The following is a 15,903-nucleotide window of genomic DNA, read 5'->3' as shown; positions in this document are numbered from 1 at the left end:
TAGTACGGCCCACTGCACGAGCGGTATGTTTGGTAGCACGTAGCGCCAAATCCGTCGCTCTGCGAAGTTCTTTCACCGCCTCCGGTGTGATGCCCTCACCTTCATCCAATTCCTTCAATAACTCCGCTTGGTAGGCCTGAAGGACCGCCATAGAGTGGAGTGAAGCAGCCGCTTGACCAGCCGCCATGTAGGATTTACCCACCAAACTAGACGTGACTCGACACGCCTTCGAAGGAAGAAGGGGGCGAGACTTCCATGCCGCGGCCGAATTAGGCGCAAGGTGTTCGGCGAGAGTCTCTTCCACCGGGGGCATCATAGTGTAGCCATGGTTCGCCATATCAGAAACGGTGGCGAAATCCGCGGCCGCAGCATTAGTGATCCGCGCCGAAAACGGCTGTTTCCAAGACCTCGAAACCTCCTGGTGGAGATCCGGGAAAAAAGGTAAAGGCCTCCTGGGCTGTGCAGGTGTCCGACTAGTTAGAAAACGGTCGTCCAGCTTAGAAGAAGGTTGGGCCTCGGCCGCGTCAACCTCCCAGTCTAGCCCCAATTTACCCACCGCACGAGAAACCACATCCAACAGCTCACTGTAGGAGGGGGAAACACGCCTCTCCTGTCCGCTAGGAGGAAGAGGGCTAGTGTCGGTCGCGAAGTCCTCAGACCCCGAGGCCGCGGTGGATAAAACATCGTCGTCATAACGTCCACAACCGAAGGAAATGGCGGCGCATGCCTCCGGTGTGGGAAGCAAATCCTCATTAGAGAAGACGACAGGCTCAGTATAAGCTTTATTCTGCAGCAGGGTAGGGGAGAGCGAGCGATGTGGAGAATATTCCAGCGCTGCGCTGTCCACGAAGTCCATGTCGCACGTGTCACCCCAGGCCCTCGCCTCGTGCGGTGCCTCGGCAGTCGCAGAGGTGACCTGACGGGGGTTAGACTCGAGGGCGACATTAGAGAATACTTCCACCCTAGAGCGCAGTACTCTGAGCCGCAGGCCATCACAATGGGGACAGGAAGAAAGGCCGCTAAGCGCTGCCTGTGCGTGATGTAAACCAAGACATACTACGCACCTGTCATGAGAGTCCCCCGCCGTGATGTACCTGGTACATGGCTCCTTGCATTTGCGAAAACTCATCGCGTCCGCGAAGAGGAGTTAACACTGCTCGAAGAGATCGCTGGAGAACGCGAGATGATAGGGCACAGATGATTCGCTATTCCTGAAGGAATGAAATCTGAGCGAAATGGCGCGCTGCACCCAGGTATATCATGCGTGCGCATGCGTAGAGTGGTGCTATGCGCCATTTGGCCAATAGGATTGGCGGGATGGTATTGGGCTTCAGACATTCGTCACACCGGAGGTGTTCCCATATGTGGTGACGTCACCGCAGCATCGAAGTGACCTATGATAGGGAACCCAGTTTGCGTCTGTGCATTTTTTAGAATAAAAGTCTCATTGTGGCATTGAACCAGTCAACCACGTGGCCTGTAAACTTAGACGTTCTTTAACTCGCTAATTTTTTTATTTTTGCACAGTATTTTACAGTAAGAACTTGAGATAAAAGACAACATTATTTCAAAACATATTTTTATTTAACAATATCCATACATTTCACAAAACATTCTCTGAAAAAACATTCTCTAAAAATTTTTTTTCCCAAAATACTGTCCTATAAACCCCAATCAACATGAAAATATACTGATATACATTATTTAACACCTTTCTTCATACTTTCACCCAAAATTTAAATAGACTTTGGTCCTAATCTTGGAATATTCTCTGAATTAATTCATATAGTGTTCATTAAGTGCTGCAGTGTTCCCAACAGTTGAATTCCGGCTCTTCTTTCTGTACAGAAGCAAGTAGGCTGTACGCCGTTGTCTAAAAACAGCATGAAAAATTATAATTAAAATCTGGAAGATGTCTTTGAAGAAATGCAATGAGAATAAAGTAATTATTTTAAACATTCGCATTTTTGTTTTAATTTCCATTAAAGTGTCTAAGTTTAGAATTATTGATGCTTAACATACCCATACCGATGGGACTCTCCATATGTTTCCCGCACTTCTGCCCATGTGGACTGTGATAAATAAAATAATTACATATCAATATTGGTTAAATTTCAGTCTTAACTATTTATTTAAATAAGTCTGTCAGTATCTCTTACTTGTCGCACGCAGCTGTCATCAGCATAATACCACTCCTGATCTGAGTGGATGAAAGCAGTGTAGTGACCAAACATGGCAGTTCCTATGTGCACTACTACTGCATAGAGACTGTACCACTCATCAGCCTTAAGACCATCAGCCTAAAACAAGCATACAACAAATTAAGCATATGACAATATTACTATGACTGCAGAGTTCTTTACTAAATATATGCTAAACGTACATTTTCTGATTGTGCAGCAGCAAAAATTTCAGTGCTGAATGTTTCAGGAAAGGTGACTTCGCTGAAGAGTTTCCTGGTGAAACCATCATCGTTTCTGAATCTTTTCAAGTGGACACACAGAATCGGAGGCAATGAGACAAGCTTCATTTCCTACATGACCAAAAAATAATAATATTAATTAAAATCAAAACAAATAACTTGCTATGCAGTGCACTTTGTGCTGAAATCAGGGTAAATCTTTCTTGGATTTGCTGTATTACCAAATAAAAACGGACTGCAGAAATTCTATTATACTATTAGATAATAACAAATAAAGCACACACATGAGTGGATGGCTGCTTTTCATCACACCGGTCACAGTAAAACTTCTCGCTGTCTGGCAGCTTTTGTAGCTTGAAAAAAGAGTTGATGCAGCCTTTCTAAAGAACATAAGGAAAAATAATAAAGCATGATTGGTGCAAGATCTTCTACATTACAATGTACATTACTGACGCACAAAGACTAAAAATGAATGTAGATTCAAGGATGTTGGTAACCAAACAGTTGCTGGTAGCCATTGACATCCATGTATTTTTGTCAATTGCTACCACTGATTGATTACCAACATTCTTCAAAATATCTTCTTTTGTTTTTAACTCACACAGGTTTAGAACAACTTGAGGGTGAGTAAATGATGATTTAAAATTCACTTTAAATTGTTTACCAGGGTGTTTTCTCTTTCCCAGATTGCCAAAGGAAGACTGAAAAGAGAGCTGGGCGCTCTGTGAATGAATTCACACTTTGAACACACCACCTGGGTCTCTACCTTTATCTCATATAGACTGCGGATCTCCTGAGCCTGAAAGAGTAAATGGACAAAGAGATTAACATAACCGATTATTCTGGTTTACACTGACAGTATGCTGAACAAAATCTGTATCTGTATCTATTTTTAAGGAGAACCCACCACAGCAGCATCAGGCATCTGTTTCTGACTGAGATTTAGGATGATGTGGAATATTTCATCTGCATCTTGTTGAGTGGACGCTACATCAGAATGACAGAATAACACCACTAAGCCACATTATTTTTGTAAGTATAAGATTTTAGGGTGATATGACGCATACGTCGGATGGCTTGACGGTAGAGGCAGTTGAGGAAGTCTTTGTGTGGAGCAGAATGTGATATGTCCCTCATGGCTTCCAGGGCTTTCCTCAACTGCAGTGGGACGTTCCTCTCATCAATCCCATCTGATGGATGCCATCTTTGAAGGAAGAGTTCATCCAAAAATGTAAAAAATAGTTGAAAATTTACTCCCACCTTTTAGGCTATCCAAGATGTAGAGGAGTTTGTTTCTTCATTGGAACAGATTTGGAGAAATTCATAATTTGCTCAGTAATGGATCCTCTTCAGTGAATAGGTGTCATCAGAATGAGAGTCCAAACAGCTGATAAAACATCTCAATAATCCACATGACTTCAGTCCATCAATTAATATCTTGTGAAGTAAAAAAACGGTTGAATCCTCAATCCATAATATTGCTTTCTCAAGTGAAAAAATAAGTAATCTCATCAGAATCAGCCGTTAAAAATATGCACGGATCAAGAAAGAAAAAACAGTTCTAAACAAATATGTCAATGGCTTTTGATGTTAGAGGACAACAGGAGATGGACTTTTTTTTTTTTTTTTTTACCAGAGGAAGCATTGTTATAGATTATAGACTCATAATGCTTTAATGATAGATTTGTTTCTCACAAGCACAGCATTTCACTTCACAAGACCGAAGTCGTGTGGATAATGGGATGTTTTTGTCAGCTGTCTGGTTTCTCATTCTGACAGGACCCATTCGCTGCAGAGGATCCATTGGTGAGCAAGTGATGTAATGCTACATTTTTCCAAATCTGTTCTGAGGAAGAATTGTTTTTTTTTCTGGATGTCCAAATTAAGCATGGCTAGTTTCAAGTACGCTGCTTATTCAAAAGACAAAAGTGCTTTACATGTTCAGTATGTCCAGGAGTTCCGTGGTGGCAGAAAAAGACTGAAGCAAAGCATTAACGCAGCAGGACAGACTGTAGTTGAAAAGGCCCCTCACTTCTGAAACATTAGATCATTATTAGTTCCAGCACTTAAAAATGTTCAAAAGACTGAAATGACAGTAGTTACATTAAGAGTTTTGTCTCATTAAACATATGTGATAGACCTACCATAATTCAATGATCTTCCATAATTCAATGATGAAGAGCGGTGGAGTGATCGAGGATCCATTTTACTGTAATTCTTCCCCATACACAGACATACAGTATACGACTGCAAACGCTTCTCAGTGTTGTATGGAAACCTGTTTTGTCAGCATTAATCTGCGGATTGGTTATAAAATAAAATAAACAAACTAAGCTGACGAAGTATTTACCCTCTTCAAGACACTCCAGCTCGCGTTACTCGTAGCATAACAATGAGTTTCATACAGACATAAACAGAAACAGCTGATTTAACTTTCGCTTTCAATTCACGCTTCAGTTTCTGTCACAGACACGAAACTCGCACCCGGTTCAGAATAAACGACTAGGTAAAAATTTTTAAATAACTTTCAATGGTATTGTTATTATTATTTTTAAAAACAAGATGGAATCATTATTTTTAAATCGATAGAAATATTAGGACACAATACACATTTTACACACATGTATTTATTTTACTCTACAGGCCTATATATATATATATATATATATATATATATATATATATATATATATAGTTTTTTTACTATGATGCATATATACAGTTGTGTATGTATTATTTATTAATTATTTTATTATTTGTTTTAGTTATTTTCGTTCACCTTAAAATAAAAATGAGAAATATTGCCTTGGAAACTAGCAGAAATAAAACAGGTTATTTTATTTATTTATTTTTGTTAACATTCATTTTTAATCACATTTTGTTTTTATGCTTTTAATTTTAGTCAATAATATCCCAGATAAATGCCTCTGCCTGTATATTCTTAATAAAAGTGCATTTTAAAAGTACATATTAATAAAACTTAATACTTAACCATGAATATTCAGTGTGATGTACATTAAATAGTTGTTTATATATATATATATATATATATAGATCCACATGAACTCATAGATTCAAAAACAAATTGACAGATTTATTATATAATAAAATTAAATTTGATCTGCATTAAATACTTATCTCCACGACACCATCCATTTTAAATAGGCTATCAGTAGTTTGATATAATTCAGTGTTTTTTTTTATTTATTTACCTATAATGTAAGTAAATACACCAATAATAGATGCCCATGACAATCACAGGATGCATTAAGTATTACAAATCAGGGGCAGCAACATTGTTTCACAGTTAGTTCCAGGATAACTCCATTAAAACTCTAAATCCGGCTGTTGGTTCTGTAATAAGGTCCAAACATGGTGTTCCACGTCTGCTGAAGGAGTCCATGCAGGCGGAGCAGCCATGGGAAAGCTGAGGGAAGAGCTGAAGGTGGAGAAATTGCAGAAAATAATTATTATTAATTAAAGTGACTGTTGTGGATGCATTGCATAAGAATGGCAAGCGGATCTCTTACCCGGGTCTATACGGACAAGAAGCAAATACAACAACATTAAAGCCAGAAAAACTCTGCGCAGAGAGATGGATCTGATTCTCACACTGGCTACTGAAAGACCTCGGTATAACAACCTCATTATGGAAGTCAGCCGCTGAGTCAGTTTATCTGTAAATCACAAATTGCACCATTGCATCAATTATCAATTCTACAATAAAATGATCTCCTCATCAATCAAATTACATTGCAATTTTTGACTTTAAGCACATTAATAAAAGAAAGTCACCTTGTTTTGAAGCACAAGTTGTTGTCGTCAAAGCTACAGATTCAGGATTTGTAGAGGATGATGTTGCATTTTTCTCATTCTGAATGTCTACCAAACTCCGAGCTGCTTGCCTCTGTTCATCAGTGAAGGCCACCCGACCCACATCAGTCTCCAGCATCTCCAGAGCTTCAGTCGTGTGACCCATCGGCACCAGTATGTGGAGGAAATACAGCTCAGCCACAGAGGTGAACCCTGACTGACTCATGTTACCAGAGCAGTGCAGCCAATCATAGACCGCATCCTTCATCACGGCCCGCTCATCCACTTTCACATAGAGAAGAATACTGTGAAACAATTCATATAGCATTAGGAGTGACGTAGAGTGTTCACCCATATTCAAGTGCTGTTTAAACCCTAAAAGGGGCATCGTATATTGGGGGATATATGCTGTGGCTTGGGTTTCAGAAAATCAATGCTTTTTTTTAGTCTTGACCAAACGCAGATTGTTGGAAAGGTTTGGCAGTCAAGGTTCCATATTTGGTCTCGGTTTTGAAAACTGCATCAAAAAAATAATAATCAATTTGGGTGTTTGGGTGTAACACAATGGTTATTTTTGGAATAACACCCAAACAAAACAAAAAAATAATAAATAAAATCACAAGAACCAATATTTTTGTGATATCAACTTCAAATTTAGAACATAACTTGGCTTTGAATGTATAGCAATTTTAGAGTGCAACATATTTTATAAAATATTTATTTTATATAAAATATAGAAGTAATATACCAGATTATCTTTACTGTAAACTTAAACTTTTATATACTTTTTTTTGTAAAATGCTTTTACTTCAACAATAATCTTAAATTTAAAAAAGTTTTTAAAAAGAAACTAACCTAGCTATTCCAAAGCATTTAGGAATTACAACTATGTTGTTAGAAGCATTGATAAACAAGTATTCTGTTTTCAGTGAATGTACAGTACAGACCAAAAGTTTGGACACACCTTCTCATTCAAAGAGCTTTCTTTATTTTCATGACTATGAAAATTGTAGAGTCACACTGAAGGCATCAAAACTATGAATTAACACATGTGGAATTATATATGGAATTATATACATAACAAAAATTTTGATTACTGCTTTGCACACTCTTGGCATTCTCTTGATGAGCTTCAAGAGGTAGTCACCTGAAATGGTCTTCCAACAGTCTTGAAGGAGTTCCCCGAGAGATGCTTAGCACTTGTTGGCCCTTTTGCTTTCTGTCTGCGGTCCAGCTCACCCCTAAACCATCTCGATTCGGTTCAGGTCCGGTGACTGTGGAGGACAGGTCATCTGGCGCAGCACCCCATCACTCTCCTTCTTGGTCAAATAGCCCTTGATGCCTTCAGTGTGACTCTACAATTTTCATAGTCATGAAAATAAAGAAAACTCTTTGAATGAGAAGATGTGTCCAAACTTTTGGTCTGTACTGTATATCCCAAAAGGTGTGAAGTATCTTGGGGATACAAACATTATGATCAAATATGAGACTAAAGTTTTGAAGAAAAAATTAAAATCATGAAATTGTATTATTTGAGTTCCGATAAAAAAAGCAATAAATTCATTTTCTGATGTCTCTTTATAATTTTGCACTTTTTAGGGTTAATGTAATTTGTGAGATGAATGCTGATTTTTCTGACCACATTTGGATAATCTTGGCAGGAATTTTCTCTGTTTCTCCATACTGCTGCAAAACCCAGTGCAGAACTCCACGCCACTGATTGAGCTCAGCCAATGCCTGAATCCCCACTATAGTCAATGCTGCTTTCAGTTCTACATACTTGAAGCTGGAAGGAAAGATTTAGAATAAGATTTGAAATAACTATAATGCAAAATATGATTTGATTATAACACGTAATATATAAAAACTCACCTGCTGTCCTCCTGCTCTACAAAAGCGGCCAAACTCTCAAGCCCTTTCGCGCACGTATCCAGAGCAGCCTGAAAGTCTTTCTTTACCATCAAATATTCAAGTGCAGTGTCCACCGGAGCGGTCACCGGACACTCGGGTGAGCTGGTGGGCCGAACCGAGCCCGAGCCGCGAGCGCCCGCCAGAGACAGCGACGAACTGCTCCTCATACCGGACTGCTACTGACCGTTTAGTGCATTACAGGCTTAATAGCGAAATAAGAAATGATTGAGAATAATACAACGTGAATTCTCAATGTCATTAATTAATTTAGGACACTAACGTCACACGTGAAACATAGCCATTCTGTAAACAAAACCAGCACTTCCGCAATGGACGACGAAGAAAATACCCGACAAGATAAAAGTCCGGAGAAGTAAATATGTATATAAAACTTAAAAACAAATAATAATAGTAATAATAATAATAATAGTGTCTGTCTGTGTGTGTGTATATATATATATATATATAAACTATGGTATTAAGTAGAGACAAAAAATATTTTAAATATAAATTATTATATTTCTGAGTTAATATTGATATATAATTTTATATATTAAATATTTTGATATTGTATGCCCCTTTTATATTTTTCATATACATACTTTCTCATAAATATTTTATACTCCTTTTATATTTTTCATATACATACTTTCTTTAAAATATTATAATATAAAATCTAAAAATATTTGACTTTTCCTGCATGCAATAAGTTAAACAAACAAACAAACTCCCTTTGGTTAAAAATAAACAAATAATAAAAGGCATTTGACAGATGTGTATTTGACATTTAAGTACATAATTCATTAACGTACAACAGAGTACAAAGGTGCTTCCATCAAGTAAGGCTGGGGACAAAAAAATTACATCTTTAATTCTTCTCTCCTGAAGTGTTCATATATTACATTTTCTAAACTGTACAATTTCCCAAATCTTAACAAATGCATATAGAACAGAAAACTACAAAATGGATCAAATTATTGATGTATCTGTTAATTTAAGGTTTTTAAGTCAAATCACTGGCAACTCCAGCTTCTGCTGGAAGAAGCTGACCTCTGTCAATCAACAATTTCATCAGTCCTTTCCTCCGTCTCCATGTTACCTTCAGCCCATAGTCTTTCTCAGGTGTGTCCACAACCAGGATGCTTGAGTTCTCAGTTCGCGGAGGAGTTTTTGCTTGATCTTGGGGGAAGAGGAGATGTTGAACATTGGATGGAGACGTGCTGGAGCAATGTGGCATTTCAGGCGTCTCTATATTCAGGGGTTTGGGAACCAAGCTTGTGTTTGGTGTGTGAACTGAATCCCCAGGCATTCCATTTTTGTGCAATTGCACATTCTTTGAAACTTCTGAATGCCTGGAGGTGGATATAACATGTGTAGCCATCCTCCTCTCCAGCCCTTTTCGAGGAAAGCAAGTTCTTCTTGGAGTTTCTCGAAGGCCCTTACAATGACTGTCCGAAGAAGCAAGCCTATCATTCTTTGTCCGTGAACTTCTAATGTTTTCACACTGGTGTTGTGAACCTGCTAGGGTTGCCTCAAAGGACAAGGGAATGTATTTGCAGGCCTTTGCTCTTCTAGTATGACAGAAACCCAAAACTGGGGCCTTGTTTGAGATCCTCGTAGCCATCTGGTTATTTCTCCTCCCTCGACCATCTCGACTAAGCGTTGTGGTTTTGAGCGAATTAAACTGTGGAGACACCTACAAACAGAAAACATGTTTCAGTTTCAGTATTCGCTCATAAAATGAAAGTAAAGGTTGTAAAGCAAGCACTTACCCAAGAGGTACATGGTGCACCACTTCGCTGTTGTTTCTCTGATATAAATGACTTGGGATGAATGGCACTCCGTAGTTGAGGTCCATACTCGTGCTTTGGTCCGTTGATGGGCGCCTCCACGAACAACAGCTGAGATTTGTTTGGGTTCAGTAGTCTCTTCTTATGAGAATTGCGGGGCATTAGAAGACATGATATGCTGCAAAGGAGGAAAACAAGATGACATGAGGCAGAGAATCATTACTACTGCTGATATGTCAGTGTCATGCAAGCATACACTTTAAATTCTTTAAGACAGAAACAGACTACCAACATATTTAGAGGCATTAAAACCATTAATTGTACAAGATTTCATCTTATTCGAATTGTATCGTATGTTTGTTACTGAGACATGGTAGCCGTGCTATGAGCTATGAAGAAAGTGCGCTTGTTTATAAAAACATGGCATGCAATGAAAACTTAACTGATACTCACGGATTGCTTTGTATTTCTTCTCAATCGCATTGTATTTTTATTTTATTTTTTTGGACCATGTACATTTGAAAAAGAGACTAATTAACCGTTTGACTGAGGTTTGTGTGAAAGCTCATCCCCCCATTCACACACACTTGAGTTCCTGCCGGAGAAATATAAACTGGTTAGATAGCATAGCAATGGAATACCACAAGAGGCGGGGCTTTGTGGCCCGGATGTTGTTCTGATTGGTCAGCTAGGATGAGTTCAAATATCAAATTATTATTTTATATTATTTATTGTGTTTTTAAAGTTCCAATATCATTATTTTTCATCAGCGTTACTATTCATGCGTAACATTTAAACCAGACCAGTGATCGCCCTACTTACTGCACCTAAAATAACACCCTCTGCTCGATGGCTCCGCCCATGTTTAGCCACCATTGGGCTAGGCGTGATCACGTCATAGCGCTACACCGCTCTGCGCCAAAATTCAAATCTCATCAAATGCGCACAGGAGTCTAAGGAACCGAGTTTTTCATTCATCCCCATTAAAGTACATTTTATCACTCAACACTGCCAGATTAACGCCAATAAAGCACCGTCTGCACGGCTGACATGATATGAAGGTTTGATCCGCTTCCTATTATTTAATTTGGGTTGTATTTTTAATAAATTAACCGTGTACTGTAGGTTATTTGGATAAGTTAGACGAATCACTAGGCCGCATGTCAGATAAAGGAAGATCGTTTAAACATTAATAATTTGCTGTTTTAATTATATTAAATATGAAGACGACAGCAAGCTCTAATGTGTAAAACGACGATGAACGCTTTAAGATAATTGTAAAAATAAAAGCACTTTTATTTTATTTTTTACATTAATATTTGACAAACCTGCTATTCACGAAATATTTTGCTTCTGAACGATCTGTCAAACAAAACTAATAACAATAATAGTAACGATGGGTCAGATTGAAAGTAATCAGTTTGTAACGGTATTTTATATTCTAGAACTAAAATCGTCATTCAAGAGTCGTTAGACAAAAAGTTCGTTTATCAGCAGACCTTCTTATCGGTATATTTGGCCAAGATCTGCAAATATATATGATATTTTTTACGTATTTAATATATATTTTACGTGCAAGCATTTCTTTTGACACTTAATCTGCTTTTGAATCAAGATTGTGTTGTTTTATTGTTTGTATGAATGATTTCGCGAAGCGTCTAACGTTAGTTTCTTGTAATTGAATAGTTCATATGTGTACTGTATTTAAGATAAAAAAGTTAGATGTAATTATGACCTATTGTGTGTTTTATATGCAGACAGTCATCAGCCAGATATTTTTGCTGTGAGCAAACAATGAGAGAGAGCCCAAGGAGACCTATTATCCTGAAGAGGAGGAAGCTGCCATTTCAGAAGAGTGGATCTGATGCAGGGTGTGATGAGGCAGATGGGCCGCGCAGCAAGACCACCCTGACCCCGTCCATCGCCCGCTGCTTCCCCGATGGCATCCGCATGATGGATCACCCCACCATGCCGGACACTCAGGTGGTGGTGATCCCGAAAGCAGCCGATCTGCAGAGCGTCATCAGCGCCCTGACGGCCAAAGGAAAGGAGTGTGGCCCTCAGGGCCGAAACAAGTTCATCCTGCTCAGTGGCAGCACCAGTTTGGAGGAGAGCAAAACCCTTGGGTGTCTATCTACAGAACCCAAGGGCGATCTCCAGAAAGGTGAGGGATGAGGCTAAGACTGAGCTTGTTGATGTTTTGAAAAATGTGTTTTCTGAAATGTTCTTTTGCTGTGATATCAGTGAAAAAGGAGACAGAGTGCTTCCCACTTGATGACAGTCTGACCAACATCCATTGGCTGGGAAAAATGAGCTCTGATGGGCTCGGATCTGAGTCAAACCAAAAATGCACCAGCACAGACAATCCAAGTGACTGTCATCAGGTACACAACGTTAAAGTCGGCATGAAATTAAATTCACCTTCACTATTTTCTAAATGCACATTATAGATCAGAGATGTCTAAAAGTTGTTGTTTTTTATTTGGTTTGGAAAATAGAGGAAAAAAAACATGTTTATCTTTCATTCTAATTTATGATTTAGCATTTTTTGTTTAATTGTTGTAAATAAAAAAACTTGATGAACTTGAATAAATAATAGTAAAAAATGTCATATACATATATATGATTAAAATTGGTTGACAAATTGGTTAATAAATAATTTTTATTTTTTGTACATTTCTTCTATATTTTGCTCTTTCTTTTTATTTTCATTGTTAAAAATAGTTTGTTTTCTTATAAGCAGCCCAAAGCTCCAGAAAAGGAGAAGGACCCTCTGTCAGAGAGACCCCCATATTCCTACATGGCTATGATCCAGTTTGCTATCAACAGCAAGAAGAACCGACAAATGACCCTGAAGGAAATTTACAACTGGATCGAGGACCATTTTCCGTATTTCAGAAATGTTGCCAAACCCGGATGGAAGGTAGTGTGTAAAACTAGTATAGTTTCAGTTTACCCAAACCTCTCTTGTACGATTTCTGAGTGCTGATTAAATTCTTTTGCTAGAATTCCATACGTCATAATCTCTCACTGCATGACATGTTTGTCCGGGAGACATCCCTCGATGGCAAGATCTCCTATTGGACGATTCGACCAGAAGCAAACCGCTGTCTTACTTTGGACCAAGTATACAAGGTGTGTGTCACTTACTGTGCTATAGTGTTCATGTGTGATTTTATGCTTCAAATATGGTCATCTTTCATTTCCTGGCTCGTCCCACAGCCTTTGGTTGGCCCAGTGACCCCCACTTGCCCTCAGATCCCACAAGTTGGTTTCATTCAAGTAAGACCCCTTTTCCTCCTATTTCATCCTCTCATGGCAGATCGTCAGGGCGTAAGACAGCGGCCAGCCTCTCTACTTCTCCAGGAATCATTCATTTTATTTCAGGGACAGTCAGACAGAAGGAAGAATGTTCAGCTTGAGATCATCACTTATTCTGTTCTTTTAATCATCTGAGAGTCATCAAAAAGGCAGACAGTATTGAGACTGCAGTTAGATTTAATGCCAAACTTTATGTGAAATTAAAGGAAGTGTCTTTTTTTTTTGTGGTCTGTAGCAACAGAAGAGAGGTCCTCCGGAGCTAAAGAAAGCCATACCTGCCATGGGTGGCACAGGTGAGTGTTGGCTGGACGAGAGGGATGAATGTCTCTGCATGTGTGAAGAGTTTGTTTCCTGACAGTCGTTTTATCTCGTTATTGCTCGTCCTCAGAGAGGAAGATGAAGCCGCTTCTGCCTCGGACTGACTCGTACCTGGTTCCCATCCAGCTTCCTCTGGGTGGGTCGATCTTCCTGCCCTCCTCCAGTCCTGCGGCTCTCGCCACTCCTCCACACACTCCGAGCTCCTCCACTCCCCGCTCCAGCGGTGCGAGCAAGAGGGTCCGGATTGCCCCTAAGGTAAACCCTAAATGTTTATATGAAAGAATCTCACAAAAAATGCCCTAGGTCATATTTCATCAAAAGAAAAAAAAAGTTATATTATAGAAAAATTACACCTATTTTTTTTTTTCTCAGTGGTGATATTGTAGTATATATATATATATATATATATATATATATATATATATATATATATATATATATATATATATATATATATATATATGCAGGTTTTTTTTTTTTGCGTAATTGTAAATGCAGTACAGCAAACATGACCATTATGTGTTAATACTTTGCTATGGATGAGATTTATTTATTATTTATTCATTTATAAAATGATTTTTTTCCATAATTATTTGGTTGCATGTTATTCACCCATTCATTTCACATGGGGAATTACTACTGAAAATCTTGCTAAAATCAGACTGTAATGGTCATTCATTTACCTCTGCTGACTTCCAGCTGGCTTTGGGCTTGTAAACCTTTTTAGAGCAGTCAATAAGGGTTTGGATTGCCCCTAATATAAAGCCTGTTTATTTTAGTCCACTTTAGTGCAGACAACAAATCAATTATGGTGTTTTTTTTTTGTTTTTTTTTTATCTGGCAATTCATATCTTGGAAGAAATGTGTAGAAATTAATTAGAGTAAGTTCTGGTTTAATGCTTGTGTGTGTTGTGAAAGGTCTCACAGAGCGACGTGAGCTCGGTGATGGTGTGTGCGTCCAGCTTTCAGGACATAAAGGAGGAGCCTGTGAGCATGTCTGTGACTCCTGAGGCTCCAGAAGCTCTGGCCTGCAAAACCAGACTGCAAGAAAACAGCAGCTCCCGCCGCAAACAGCGTCTAGTCCTGCCAGCCACCGAGGAACCCGTCCTGCTCTACCCCGACAGCACTCTCTTCGACTCTGGCGTGGTCTCCGATGTCTCCACCTTCCAAGACACTCACGATCTGGAGCCCCAGCTCTCCTGTAAACCCAACCCTGACAGCCCAAACAGAGAATACACTTTTAAAACGCCCATCAAGAGCAGCCACCCTTCCTCATCCACACCCAGTAAGCTTCCCACAGCTCTGGAGCCCTGGAGGATCACTCCAGTCAGGAAGGGAGGCGTGCTGGATTTTAGCCCAATCCGTACGCCCAGCGGGCCACAGCTCACCCCGCAACGGCACGGAAACACGCCTTTCAGCTTCAACATCACACCTTTCAAAGAGTTGCCGCTCTTCAGCTCCCCTCGAGAGCTGCTCACCTGCTCCAGACCTTCTCCAAGACGCTCCACTCCGACCTGCTCCAGAGAGCTGCTGCAAGAGGGCACCACCAACCGCTCTCTCACCGAAGGCTTTGTCCTGGATACCATGAATGACAGCCTGAGTAAAATCCTAGTGGATATCAGCTTCCCCAACCTGGAGGATGATGATCTCGGCATGGCAAACATCAGCTGGTCCCAATTTATCCCGGAGCTGAAGTGAATCCCAATTCTTTTATCCGAGCTGCTCACACTTCCTTCACTGCCTTTGATTCATATTTACTTGCAATTGATCTCTTAAGAATTTTCTTAATTTCTAATGCTATTTCACTGCGTTTTACTGTACATGTTTGTGTTTTGTATGTGTAGGCCTTTATTTGCGAACAAAACTGTTAGTGACGAATGTACTTCGATAAGATTAATTTGCACAATTTGTAATATATAAATATGAGTGTGTGTGTGTGTGAGAGAGAGAGAGAGAGAGAGAGCGAGAGAGAGAGAGTGTGTCTGTATTATACGTGAACATACAGGTTTACCAGATTAATTAAATTACACTACCCAATTTTACAGCATTTCTTTGTTTTGGATTGATTTTGAACACCTTTGATTAGCCAGATAGACTGACAGTAAACATATTTTACAGAGAATTTGGGGACAAAATAAAAGGCCATTCAAATTAAAGGGATAGTTAACCCAAAAATGAGAATTCTGTCATTTACTCACCCCTCCACGTGTTCCAAACCTGAGTTTCTTCTGTTGAACACAAAAGAATATGTTTTGAAGAATGTTGGTGGCCAAACAGTTGACGTAGCCATTGTAGTATTTGGTTACCAACATTGTTTAGAATTTCTTT

The 15,903-nt window shown here is 39.2% G+C and overlaps 4 protein-coding genes across 8 annotated transcripts; 1 reads left to right on the top strand and 3 right to left on the bottom strand.

Moving 5' to 3' along the window:
* Positions 1-1,648: 1,648 nt before the first annotated feature.
* On the bottom strand, positions 1,649-4,922 carry LOC113056337 (ubl carboxyl-terminal hydrolase 18-like). 3 transcript variants are annotated; one of them, XM_026223025.1, is made up of 10 exons: positions 4,567-4,922; positions 4,360-4,456; positions 3,490-3,626; positions 3,330-3,409; positions 3,087-3,221; positions 2,707-2,802; positions 2,384-2,533; positions 2,160-2,300; positions 2,023-2,072; positions 1,649-1,873 (listed from the first exon to the last, which is right to left on the bottom strand). In XM_026223025.1, exons 1-10 carry the CDS (start codon positions 4,646-4,648, stop codon positions 1,777-1,779), a joined length of 1,065 nt encoding a protein of 354 aa, XP_026078810.1. In that variant the 5' UTR covers positions 4,649-4,922; the 3' UTR covers positions 1,649-1,776. The 3 variants fall into 3 exon arrangements, with proteins under 3 accessions (XP_026078810.1, XP_026078832.1, XP_026078821.1); XM_026223047.1 differs by having other exon boundaries at positions 1,649-1,840; positions 2,029-2,072; XM_026223036.1 differs by having other exon boundaries at positions 4,360-4,453.
* A 707-nt stretch (positions 4,923-5,629) lies between these two features.
* Positions 5,630-8,486, bottom strand: LOC113060109 (peroxisome assembly protein 26-like). Its single transcript, XM_026228948.1, has 5 exons — positions 8,108-8,486; positions 7,875-8,021; positions 6,218-6,540; positions 5,953-6,099; positions 5,630-5,861 (listed from the first exon to the last, which is right to left on the bottom strand). The coding sequence occupies exons 1-5, from the start codon at positions 8,311-8,313 to the stop codon at positions 5,758-5,760; spliced, it is 927 nt and encodes a 308-aa protein (XP_026084733.1). The 5' UTR covers positions 8,314-8,486; the 3' UTR covers positions 5,630-5,757.
* Positions 8,487-8,906: 420 nt separating this feature from the next.
* Positions 8,907-10,543, bottom strand: LOC113056329 (RAD9, HUS1, RAD1-interacting nuclear orphan protein 1-like). Its single transcript, XM_026223011.1, has 3 exons — positions 10,390-10,543; positions 9,919-10,114; positions 8,907-9,842 (listed from the first exon to the last, which is right to left on the bottom strand). Exons 2-3 carry the CDS (start codon positions 10,096-10,098, stop codon positions 9,150-9,152), a joined length of 873 nt encoding a protein of 290 aa, XP_026078796.1. The 5' UTR covers positions 10,099-10,114; positions 10,390-10,543; the 3' UTR covers positions 8,907-9,149.
* Positions 10,544-10,825: 282 nt separating this feature from the next.
* LOC113056318 (forkhead box protein M1-like) lies at positions 10,826-15,711 on the top strand. 3 transcript variants are annotated; one of them, XM_026222977.1, is made up of 9 exons: positions 10,828-10,997; positions 11,694-12,100; positions 12,181-12,320; positions 12,677-12,859; positions 12,943-13,071; positions 13,159-13,218; positions 13,493-13,550; positions 13,646-13,830; positions 14,494-15,710. In XM_026222977.1, exons 2-9 carry the CDS (start codon positions 11,731-11,733, stop codon positions 15,271-15,273), a joined length of 1,905 nt encoding a protein of 634 aa, XP_026078762.1. In that variant the 5' UTR covers positions 10,828-10,997; positions 11,694-11,730; the 3' UTR covers positions 15,274-15,710. The 3 variants fall into 3 exon arrangements, with proteins under 3 accessions (XP_026078783.1, XP_026078762.1, XP_026078772.1); XM_026222987.1 differs by having other exon boundaries at positions 12,680-12,859; positions 14,494-15,709; XM_026222998.1 differs by lacking the exon at positions 13,159-13,218 and having other exon boundaries at positions 10,826-10,997; positions 14,494-15,711.
* Positions 15,712-15,903: the final 192 nt, after the last annotated feature.

This window comes from Carassius auratus, chromosome 4, assembly GCF_003368295.1.
Source record: "Carassius auratus strain Wakin chromosome 4, ASM336829v1, whole genome shotgun sequence".
Lineage (NCBI taxonomy): Eukaryota > Metazoa > Chordata > Actinopteri > Cypriniformes > Cyprinidae > Carassius > Carassius auratus.
The sequence above is the reverse complement of the archived record's forward strand: the minus strand, read 5'-3'. Positions and strand labels throughout refer to the sequence as shown.

What these genes read in the sequence shown, in the direction of transcription:
- LOC113056337 (XM_026223025.1), bottom strand. Translation starts at nt 4,648, where the DNA reads ATGGGGAAGAATTACAGTAAAATGGATCCTCGATCACTCCACCGCTCT. An exon ending in AAAAGCAGCCATCCACTCAT is followed by an intron (nt 2,534 to 2,706) that starts GTGTGTGCTTTA and finishes TTGGTCATGTAG; the next exon opens with GAAATGAAGCTTGTCTCATT. An exon ending in CTGCTGCACAATCAGAAAAT is followed by an intron (nt 2,301 to 2,383) that starts GTACGTTTAGCA and finishes TGCTTGTTTTAG; the next exon opens with GCTGATGGTCTTAAGGCTGA.
- LOC113060109 (XM_026228948.1), bottom strand. Translation starts at nt 8,313, where the DNA reads ATGAGGAGCAGTTCGTCGCTGTCTCTGGCGGGCGCTCGCGGCTCGGGC. An exon ending in GCCAAGATTATCCAAATGTG is followed by an intron (nt 6,541 to 7,874) that starts GTCAGAAAAATC and finishes ATTGTTTCACAG; the next exon opens with TATTCTTCTCTATGTGAAAG. An exon ending in TCTTGTCCGTATAGACCCGG is followed by an intron (nt 5,862 to 5,952) that starts GTAAGAGATCCG and finishes CTCCACCTTCAG; the next exon opens with CTCTTCCCTCAGCTTTCCCA.
- LOC113056329 (XM_026223011.1), bottom strand. Translation starts at nt 10,098, where the DNA reads ATGCCCCGCAATTCTCATAAGAAGAGACTACTGAACCCAAACAAATCT. An exon ending in GTGCACCATGTACCTCTTGG is followed by an intron (nt 9,843 to 9,918) that starts GTAAGTGCTTGC and finishes TTCTGTTTGTAG; the next exon opens with GTGTCTCCACAGTTTAATTC.
- LOC113056318 (XM_026222977.1), top strand. Translation starts at nt 11,731, where the DNA reads ATGAGAGAGAGCCCAAGGAGACCTATTATCCTGAAGAGGAGGAAGCTG. An exon ending in ATCCAAGTGACTGTCATCAG is followed by an intron (nt 12,321 to 12,676) that starts GTACACAACGTT and finishes TTTTCTTATAAG; the next exon opens with CAGCCCAAAGCTCCAGAAAA. An exon ending in GGGTCCGGATTGCCCCTAAG is followed by an intron (nt 13,831 to 14,493) that starts GTAAACCCTAAA and finishes GTGTTGTGAAAG; the next exon opens with GTCTCACAGAGCGACGTGAG.